Here is a 10,304-nt window from a genome sequence, read left to right as displayed (position 1 = left end):
TCAGCAATCACCGAGGCCCACCGCCTTTCTCACTCTCCAGAAATCTCGTTTGTATTGCTTCTCGGATATGACGGCCCGAAAAGAAGAGTGAGGGAGGGAGGGGAAGAAAAAGCCGAACGAGAGGGGCGGCAAATCTTTTCAAGTGATCCTACCACTCCCCGCGCCTCCGCAAGTGGACACGTCCGACTCGGTAAGCGTGCCGGGGAATATCATTGCGCTCGCGGGGTCCATTGTGAAGAGTGGGAGTTCAGCGCGCCGACTCGAGGCGCAGTTGAAGGGGGGACAAGAGTGCGTATTTCAGTCATGTTAGCGCCAAGTGCGAGGTCGAGCTTAGAGTCGGGGGCTAGCCCGTGTTTCTTGCACACACACACACCACCACCACTACCACCACCGAACGGGGTGTTTGGATAGATCGGCTTGTGTAGTGTGTGTGCTCGCTGTGTCATGTCAGCGTTGCTTACTTTGTGCTGTGTGGGATGGAAGGCCTGTTTCGCTCGATCACCTCCTCTTTATTCTTTGTTATTGTGAATCAGTGTTTGCATTGAAGGAGGAGGGAAAAAGTTCGCTCGCCCTTCCGGACACTCTTTGGTTTACTGCTACTGCTCGAGGAGAGATCGAGGGTGTACACAAAATTAACTCGTTTTTTTTTGGTGTTCGACTGCAAACTCAGGACTGGATTGGTGAACGCGTGTGTGTGTGCTTATTGTGGACGGTAAACGTTATCTCATAGGTCTGCTTCCCAGCATCTTTTATTGTCCTAGACTTCTAGATCTATTGCTCATACACTCATAATCACATATATGTACGGAAATGATAATAGGTAGAATATACTTCGCCAGTCGTCTAGTCTAAGCAGTTGTATTTCATCAAATCGACCTCCACTTAGATCTAGACCTAGATTCTAGATCTATATATCTAGATTCTAATTCTTTGATTTAATCCACAGTGGCAGTGTTGTGTTACTGTTTTGATTGTGACCTGTGATAGTAGGCCATTCTATCTTAGTGTTGTGCGAAGTGTGTCGTGTTATTGCAGAACAAACCAGGTCATCGCGTGTGTTCACAATAGAAAGTGGTGTGTAAGGAGCTTTTAAAAAGAGTTGGGTGACTTGATGGTTCTCTCTCTACCTCTGTCTCTGAGATTGAGAAACCAACTCTAGGAACTAGAATCTAGATATAGATTCTAATTCTAGAATCTAGATCTAGAAATCTAGATATATTCAATTTTTCTCTTGATCAAGATTCAAAATCTACCCTCCTTTATTTCTCGGAATGTTCAATCTTGTGGTTATATTGTCTGTAGATGTTGGTGGATAACGAGGCAACGTCTCGATTGTTTACCTCTTGTGTGCCGTTATTATTACGTTGAGAGCTAGACAAAAGTGTAGGTCTAGATATATCTAATGTAGTAGGGCTAGATATCTACTAAATGTTAAGATAGGCAAAACTGTGGAATGAAAATACGTGTCTTGTGTCTATGAGACTAGGGAGATTATTTGCTTATGAATCTAGATCTAGATCTGGGGGAATAACTTTGCTTTGACCATACATGATATTCTGTTCTCTGTAGATTAGATTTAGCTTCAGTTTGTTGCGGACCTTTGAATTGTGGTAGCCATTATATGAGTGTGTACAATGGTAGTTAATTCAACGAAATTTTGAGTGGATTTTTTGTGTGCTTTGTCAGCGAGTGAGTTCAAATTTGAAAAAATTTCTACACAGGGCTTGCCATTCTCGTTTGAATTTGAATTTGATTCTAAAAGAAAAATATTCTGCTTGAACAGCAGCACAAACAGTGACTGTGGAAGTCAATGGGATAATATAGCATTAGTCAGTTGGCTCAACTGATCAGCAGAAAGTTGTGGCTCCTGAACCGCTGTCCTGGTCTGCCAGAGCAGTGGCTTTCTCGCTGACCTGGAGAACCACGGCCCTTACCCGTCGCTGCCCCCTGCCCAGCACCATCCTCACTTACCTCGGCAGTTACAACATCCACCACAGCAACAACAACAACAACAGCAGCAGCAGCAGCATTATTTCCACAACCACCAAGGTGCCCAGCAGCCACCACCAGCCCCACTGCCTCAGCAAGTACAACAACAACAGCAGCAGCTTCTTTCCCCCGCATTGGAGCTTCCGTCATCACAGCATCGTCCTGGCACCCTCACCGAGCACCCAGCGTCTCTCCCTCCTCATCCTCATCCTCCTCTTCCACCACACCACCATCGGCGACATCATTTTCACCAGGGGGCTGCGGCTAGCATGGGGGATTTCTTTGCCCCCAAAAGGAAAGATGTGGTTGACAAGATCCGCCGACGGATAGACGTTTACCGTCACCACCACAGCAGCAGCGCGGGACGCTACCACGGTGCCAGGCCGGGCATCTATGAACAGCAGAAGCAGGATACTTTACAGCTACGTCAGCGCTGGCTCGATAGCAGAGCCAAGAAAGCTGCTAAACAATCTAAGACGAGCAGGGACAATAATAATATCCAGAACGACCACAGGAACCTTGTTGTCACTGTGAGTATTTCTACCCTTCTAACTCATAGCTCCTTGTTGTTGTGGTTCGTTCTCTTAGATAAAACTAAGGATGCATTGTCTTTACTTGTTGATGATAATTTTGTGAGGTAAACAAAATATTGGTGAAACTTCTTTAAAAGTTTCTTCGATGGCTGTTTAATTTTCACAAATTCAGTTGGTGGTTTGAAGACCCCACTGCTGCTTTGCCTGTTGTTTCTTCTTTTTTCTTTGCACTAGATAGCTTTGCTTCTCTTCTCTTTTACTTTCTCTGAACATTTGAATTTTGAGGTTTGAAAAATTAGGGGGGGGGGGGTGCTTTTTTACTTTACCAAACATTCTGGCGAGGCATTCAATCTGAACTCCAGTTTGAAAAAATACTCTTAACTTACCTTCCTGTCACTCTGTCTTGACCTGTTTTAGAATCGGTTGTTGTTCTTGTTCATTTTGACATTATTATATTTGATTACCTAATCTGTTCTCTTTACACACAGTATTCTTGGACACTGCTTACTTTCATTTCTACTTCCACCTAACACCTAAGTAAGGAAGGAATCTGACAGTTGGTGAAAAGCTTACTCTTCACTAATCAGAGATAAAATATTGGGGTGAGAAGGAAGAGGAGGTGGGGGTTGACTTCATGTGAACACACAGATTTATTAAGTTAATGAAAGCAGTTCTTGAATTCTGGTGTTTGCATCTGATCTCTTCTTGAAACAGTTGGGGATCTTGCGGCTACATCAATGTAGTTGTCCATCCCTTTGTAGTCAGTTTGCGAAATACATTGTATGCCACTTTATTGATTGAAGAAAAAGATAATGACATTAAAGGTTTCAACGCCTCAGAAGTACTTTTGAGAAACAGGCTACTTTAGAACAGCCCTGGCTCTTCCACAAGAGTGAATGTAAGTCACCTCTGAAAATATATTTAGAAAAGAAGATGATATTGATATTTATCGGTAAAGGAAAATACCAAAATGAAATGCGGGCAATGCTTCATATTATAGGCTTTCTTTTTAAAACACGGGTGTGAGAGATGAAACAGCCGCACAGAAAATTGAAAGCACCTCCATCATTTTTGTCACAGCTGTGGGCCATTAGGTCCCCTGGGGATACAGCCATTGCTGACAGTCAGTGTGGAAACATATATAAATGTATACGAGAGAGCATCATGATTCATGCTGTCCATACACCCACATGTCTTCAATAACAGGATTATGAGATTATGACTTGTCATGGTGGTTCTGGGTGTTAAAACTAAACCAGAGACAGAAAAACCGCTCTTTTACAAGATACTCAGTTCATGAGGTTAGCTTTAATAGCTGGCGGATAAGTGGTATTATAGTCCTTTTTCTAAAAACCTTTTTTAATATAATATAGTGAACTATTCTTTTTCTGCTTATTTATATGTCAACATTTCAGTTGGCGTACAGATTCTGTGACATAGCAACCAAATTTTGAAATAAATTACTTGAGACTGGGACATGGTGTTGTTCAGGGGGGGAAAAGGTAAAAAGTATCTTGTAAAAAGAAAATGAAGGCACTTCACATAATATGATATAAGGGTTTCAATGTCAGGTACTGTGTAAGTTATGAACACCACAAAGAAAACGAGATATCTAGGAAGCCCACACAGATACCCATAAAAAACACCCCAAAAAATGGTTTCTAAAATGAGACACAGGGACAGAACTGTTAAAGGAGCTGTTCACTGGTTCAGTTTTGGCCTATGTTAATGCAATGACAGTGCAAGCACACTATAATACTACTGTTATTATGGTTTTATGTACACAGCTGATGTGTGTGGAAGAGAGGATGTGCGAGAGAAGATTGTGTGATATGTGAGTGCGTATGAGTCTGTGTGCTTGTTTGTGCGCGCGTGTGTGTAATGTATCATGTGTGTGTATGTTTGTGTACGTGGTGAGACACCCAACCAATGTGCCAGGATCTGGACTACATGTATAAAGATGTATCTTGTTATTTCTTATATATTATAATCTTATTATGCTGTATCATAACTGAAATATAATTTCTGCCACTCAAATCTGTCACAGGCGAAACGTGACTGTGATCATAGATAGTAATTTAAACTCGCTGTTTGTTTATTATCGAAACTGGACACAGTTCCACTCTTCCTTGCGGTGACGATTTCAAAATAATAGCTTGAAGTAAAAGTTGGGTGTTACTGCCCTTCTTGTCCTTATATTATCATCGTCTCTAATCCCCGTTCAAAGCTTGTGTAGTGCCTCTATAGCAGTAACCTTGGAATCACCAGTTTTCTCAATGGCGGTGCTATCTAGTCAAGAACGGACAATGACAATATATGTGCCTGTGGGTGTGCGTGTGTTTGGAAGGTGCGATGGGTATGTCCTCCTTTTTTTCGTTCCTTCTGTTGTTTCTCGTCCGTCTTTCTTTACCCCAACACTGCTTCTCTTTCCTCCGACAAACTCAAATAAGAGTGGTTGATAGGCGGGTGCTCTCGTTTGGTTTGATCAGGTTCTTTCCTGTAAATAAAAAGATCTCCTCCTTTTTGTTCATGTTACTACATGTAACTTGTAACACCTCTTATTTTTGGCACTTATTATGACCTTATTATGTTGCAAGTGCCATAAAACTCTTACGTAAACTTACTCCCCCCCCCCCCAACAAAAACACAACAACACAAGCAAAAAACAGCGGTTGCACATTTTTGGGTCCCTGGAAGTGGCTGGACCCTTAATAAAATCCCATCAGAACTCTTTCATTATTTAGATATATGTAGTGCAACGTCTTTGCACGGATACGCTGGAACTGAATTTATATTTTGTTCTACTGTCGTTGGTATTTGATACTGTATACACAGTAGTTTGCAAAAGACTTACAACCATCTCTTTTGGTGAATATTTTTTGAATGGGAAAAGGGGAAAGGGGGGTGGGGGCATATCTGACTTAATTAAACGCAGACAAATTGTGTTCAGAGCAAAGCTTTCAGGAACTATAACGGAAGATTGCACCTTTATATTGATGACACTCTTACCCTTCCATATTATAATCATTATAAATATAGCGCTTACGCGCAGATTTATCAGGATCACCATTTTCGGAGAGCGAAACTTGCATTTTATAAAGCTCCGCGGTGACGGTGAATCATAACGTCCAGCTGGGAGAGATTGTTTCACTTTGAAAAAAACGATCGGTCAGCTGTTTAAACCGATTATTTTTTTTTTCTTTTATAGATATTGTTTCCCTGAATGCTATTACAGCTGATGGGTGGGACCTGTAGCAAAGCCTGAATTATAAATACTGGACTTCTTGCTTTGCTTCGAATAGGGCGTTTTAGATCACAGGTCATGTGGGAATTCCACGTGTCTGCACCCGTTTGGTCCATCTCCGTTTTTTTGGTGATACGTGTAGTTGTTCAACCGAGAGCGTTTTTTGTTTGTTTTTGCTTTTTTTCTCCTAAGGTTTTTGTTTTGTTGCAAGTGCAATATACTGTGCTTTGTGGGAAAACACTTTCCCGAAGGAGGCACTTAATACATGTATATGAAGTTTGCACGTGTTGATTTTTTTTGTTTATGAAGTTCACAACTCTTGCGTGATAAACACAGACTGACTGTTCCCAGTGTATAATAATCTTCACAATTAGTATTTCGTTGACGTCGTCATAACACGTTGAGTAGGAGACCAACTTTTCGGAAAAAAAAGGAACCCTAAGGCTAATGATGCTTGTTGAAATGCGGTGTGAAATGTTCTGTTTCCGACTGCATCAGAAGAGGTAATACACGTCATGTGCTTGTGTGCATTTCCTCCCTTTTGTTATTACGTATTCTGCGTCCATTGTTGCACAGTGTTAATCTCATCTGTGACTTCATTGGTGTAAGTGGACACTTTGGTGGCTCGAGGCCGTTTGAGCAGAGTGTTGTACTTGTACAGTTGTGGCTATTGCCGTGCGGAAGGTTCTGCAATGTTGGATAATATATGGTAATTCCCGAAGGAAGTCGAATAGTGTTATTTTTTTTTCTCTCTCTCTCCTTTAATCGTTGTTTAAACTTAAGTCCGTGGCAGGCAGACGTCTCCTTGTTTGTTGTCATATCTGTCCGATATCTTTTTGCTTACTTTAGTGGAGGGACGAGTAAAGAAAAATGTTGGACTCGGGCTTTTTTAACACGTGTTATCTTCATCCGAATAGTGTATTAAGATAGGCACGGTGACATTATTATTTCGTTATTTTGTCCAGGCATTCGTTTGCGTCGTTGCCAGCTCTTGTTCGCCCCCTTAAAAAAATGGACTGCGTTAGTTCTTCCGCGTTGGTGGTCGGCGGGTGCTTTTGTATGGCTTGCTTCTTTTCTTTGTATGTCTTGTAGCTACACTAAATCTCCGGCACTTGTACGACATACTTATAAATGTATTTGTGTTATAAATGCCGTGAAACTCTTACGAAAACTAAATAAGAAAATGAAAGGAAAGGGGAAGGTGTGATGGTTTACGAGGGTATGAGATTGTTGAAAATATAGAAACCACTGTCTCACCATTTCGTTGTGAACGGTTCTACATATAGGGGCCCTACATTGTTGTAGTATACTTTACTGTAAAGTTAACCTTTAGGAAATACATTTGTATCGTCAAAGGTTGCACTATGCAATAAGTACGCCCATTTGTAACCGCAGTTCATAAGGCAGAAAAAGATTCTGTCTTAAGAAGATTAAAATTTTAAAAAATACAACAAACCACAAATGTGTAGGCCTATCAATATTATTTTTTAAAGCCTACTTTCCTCGTCATTTTCTTTCTTTCTTTTTTTTTTTAAGTTATCGATTTTGTATGAGACGGTTCAATTCAAAAACGGTTCATTTAATCTGCTTGCTTTTTATTCCATTTCCGACCCCTTTCGTATCTTACTCCGTATCCTGTGCTCGTGACCTTGATAGATTTAGATTTCTGCTCCCTGGTAGGACAACCTTTTCCACCTTCCTTTCGATAAGGTAGGCCTACTATTTTTGCTCCCCCCCTCCCACCCACCCCTCTGTTTTTCGAGCCATTCTCTGTTTGTTCATAATCTCCTTCCTCCTGCCATCTGAGCTGCTTACCTAGTGGTCATCCTATCCTACTGCTTCTCTGAAGCGTTCATTTAAACTGTTCAAAACGGCCCATTCACAATAAAATTATTCAAAGAGTCATCTGCGTCCTTTACTCGTTTCCCCTCCCCCCTCCCTTTTTTTCTGCCGTTTTCTGTTGTGTGTCACATTGATACACTGTACTTTTCGTATTATTAATAGAGTATGTCCCGCTTTCTGAACCTGTCCTACTCTTTTTGGTTCTGTTTCCATCCCGTTTGTGTGTGTGTGTGTGTGTGTGTGTGTGTGTGTGTGTGTGTGTGTGTGTGTGTGTGTGTGTGTGTGTGTGTGTGTGAGAGAGAGAGAGAGAGAGAGAGAGAGAGAGAGAGAGAGAGAGAGAGAGAGAGAGAGAGAGAGATCTCATGTGTATCAGTATCAGTGTGGACGCGGTGACTTGGATTGGTATGCGATGTCTTTTGGACGCTGAAAAGGGAGAATCTTGATAATCAATCTTGAAATGTCTTAGAATCTCTCTTTTGGATAAGATTACACGGGTTAGGATATACCTGTACTATTAAGGGCTATGTAATCTTTTGTTTTCTCGGTCAATGCTTCTTGTATACGCGTACAGCGCTCTTCATGGTCGCGATAACTTCTTTGGTATGCGATACATTGAAGCTGCTAAAAATGGACAAAATCAATCTAAAAATGTCCCAGACAGCATTCACGAGTCGGATGGTACCACGTCGTACTTCTGTCCGGGAATCTCTCCTGTGAGGCCAATACGACTGACGTCGTTCTTCGGTTGCGTTTTTTTTTTTTTTTTTGGTGGTCAACAATCACTTGCACCCTAGCTTTTGTCGTGACTTAACATTGCCCAAAATAAATAATCTTGAAACCCAATCTTGAAATGTTTCTGACCTCAGGGGTACGGCAGCAAAAAACGTGAAGAACGTCCGCTGTGTCCACGTGACCGTGTGTTTTACAAACATCGAGCTTCTGAGTGTATAATATCGTTCCTTTTTCATGGACGATGACAAACAGTGTTTGCTGACGCGCTAGGTTTAAAAAGGAAGAAAAAAAATCCCCTGTGTTGATAAACCTGAAATCTTTCAGATCTCAGAAAAGAGGGCTGGGTGTATCGAGCTTGCGTCTCAGACTATCTTCGAAACAGGTGTTTTGTTACTGGGTGCTCAGGTGTAAGTCTGCCTGTTCAGAGTGTGTTTCTGTGTATTGGGTGGTTGAAGGGTGCCACTGTTAAGTCCTTGTCTCTGTTACTCTTAACCCAAGCACTAAATGGCCGGTATTATGTTGATATATTTTCATTTACTCAAGAAAACAAATACCCAAACAGTCGGAGTTGCTTTTTGTCCTGTTCCGCTTCCTTCACGTGACTGTTACCGGAAGTTACCGTGCACAAACTCGTTGTACGGTCCACTAACTTGAGGTGCTGGCTCTTGCCTGTTGCACGCTGAAGACTTAGATCTATGTGTGATTCCTGCTCCGTTATCCTTTTTTTTGGTTTGTTTTGAGAGTTTTACGGCACTTCAAAGCAACAGTTCATATAAAAGTGCCGAAGATGATAGGGGTTTCAAAAGAGTAACAAACACTAAAAGGAGAGATAAAGACAATAGATGTTTGATAAAATAAGAAAGAAGGGGCAAACCACTCCAGAGCACCTGCCAACCATTCACTCTTAAATGCCCGTCTTCCTAATAGGACCGATCGAAATGAAGTACAGTCGAAACTGTGTAAGTTGGCCACCTATATATGTAGAGGAGAAAAATGGCTGTCTTAGACAAGTGACCGTCTTAGACAAGTGACCGTCTTAGACAAGTGACCGTCTTAGACAAGTGACCGTCTTACCCAATGCCATGACAATGTGAATAATACGCAAGGGAGGAAACGGGAAGTAGCCGATTATCTTCTAATTATACAGGTGGCCGTTAGATCAGGTTCGACTACAATAGGTTTGTGCCCACATGTTTTTTGTCTCTGAGGGTGTAAGGGTGTGTGGCCTTGTGCGCAAGTAAATGTATACCATGTACACCTTTGCTGTTGGATGAATGTATACAATGTAGCCTTACGGTCAGGCAGTTAACCATGTGCAAAAACTTACAGGTGTCAGGTCAAGACAAATTCTAATAGTATTAATCAAATCAATTTAATTTGAAAATTGTCGAATTATGAATAAGGCTGTTATTCAGTTTCTTTGACAGATTCCGTTTGAATTGTGTCGGTCTGAAACATATACAGAATACCGTATAGAATAGTGAGAACTATTTCAAAAACGATTTTTCGAAGAGACATTACAAACGTGTGGCGGTACATGATCTTTTCGCGAGACAATTACAGCCATGCAGTCCTTAATATTTTTGCAACACGTGGTTTTGACCATCCTTCTTACAGTTCACATTTTGAACTTTTGATGGAAATGTTGCCAGTCACTTACATAAGTAAGGTTACAGGCTTGGGCTGGCATTTTGGGTTTCTGATTGCCTCTAAACTGATTGTGAAAGTTGGACGATTTGCATGATAATGTGCACCTCTTCCTAGGGCTCTTGTCTCAAATCCACCAGACAAATTGTGCCTGATTGCGGCATTATCCGCGAACCCTTTCAATGAGAGCTCAACTTAACACGTCCCTCCACTGCAACAGCAAAGCTATCACCCTTTCAAGTGGTGGGGAATTATCTTTTTATCATTGGTTGCGATGGTTGGCGACGTTTTCCTCCCTGTGCTCGGGCAGAACCCCC

At 41.6% G+C, this 10,304-nt stretch overlaps 1 protein-coding gene across 1 annotated transcript; it reads left to right on the top strand.

Annotated features, from left to right (window-relative positions):
* Positions 1 to 234: 234 nt before the first annotated feature.
* Positions 235 to 2,519, top strand: LOC106013863 (putative uncharacterized protein DDB_G0292330; the record flags this gene model as incomplete). Its single annotated transcript, XM_035973540.1, is given in 2 exon segments — positions 235 to 730; positions 1,722 to 2,519. A coding segment is annotated over 1 exon segment (261 nt), but the record flags the coding sequence as incomplete, so codon positions are not given.
* Between the last annotated feature and the right edge of the window lie 7,785 nt (positions 2,520 to 10,304).

The sequence above is a fragment of the Aplysia californica genome, unplaced genomic scaffold (genome assembly GCF_000002075.1).
Source record: "Aplysia californica isolate F4 #8 unplaced genomic scaffold, AplCal3.0 scaffold01379, whole genome shotgun sequence".
Taxonomy (NCBI): Eukaryota; Metazoa; Mollusca; class Gastropoda; order Aplysiida; family Aplysiidae; genus Aplysia; species Aplysia californica.
Note: the sequence above shows the minus strand (reverse complement) of the source record. Positions and strands in the feature narration are given on the sequence as shown.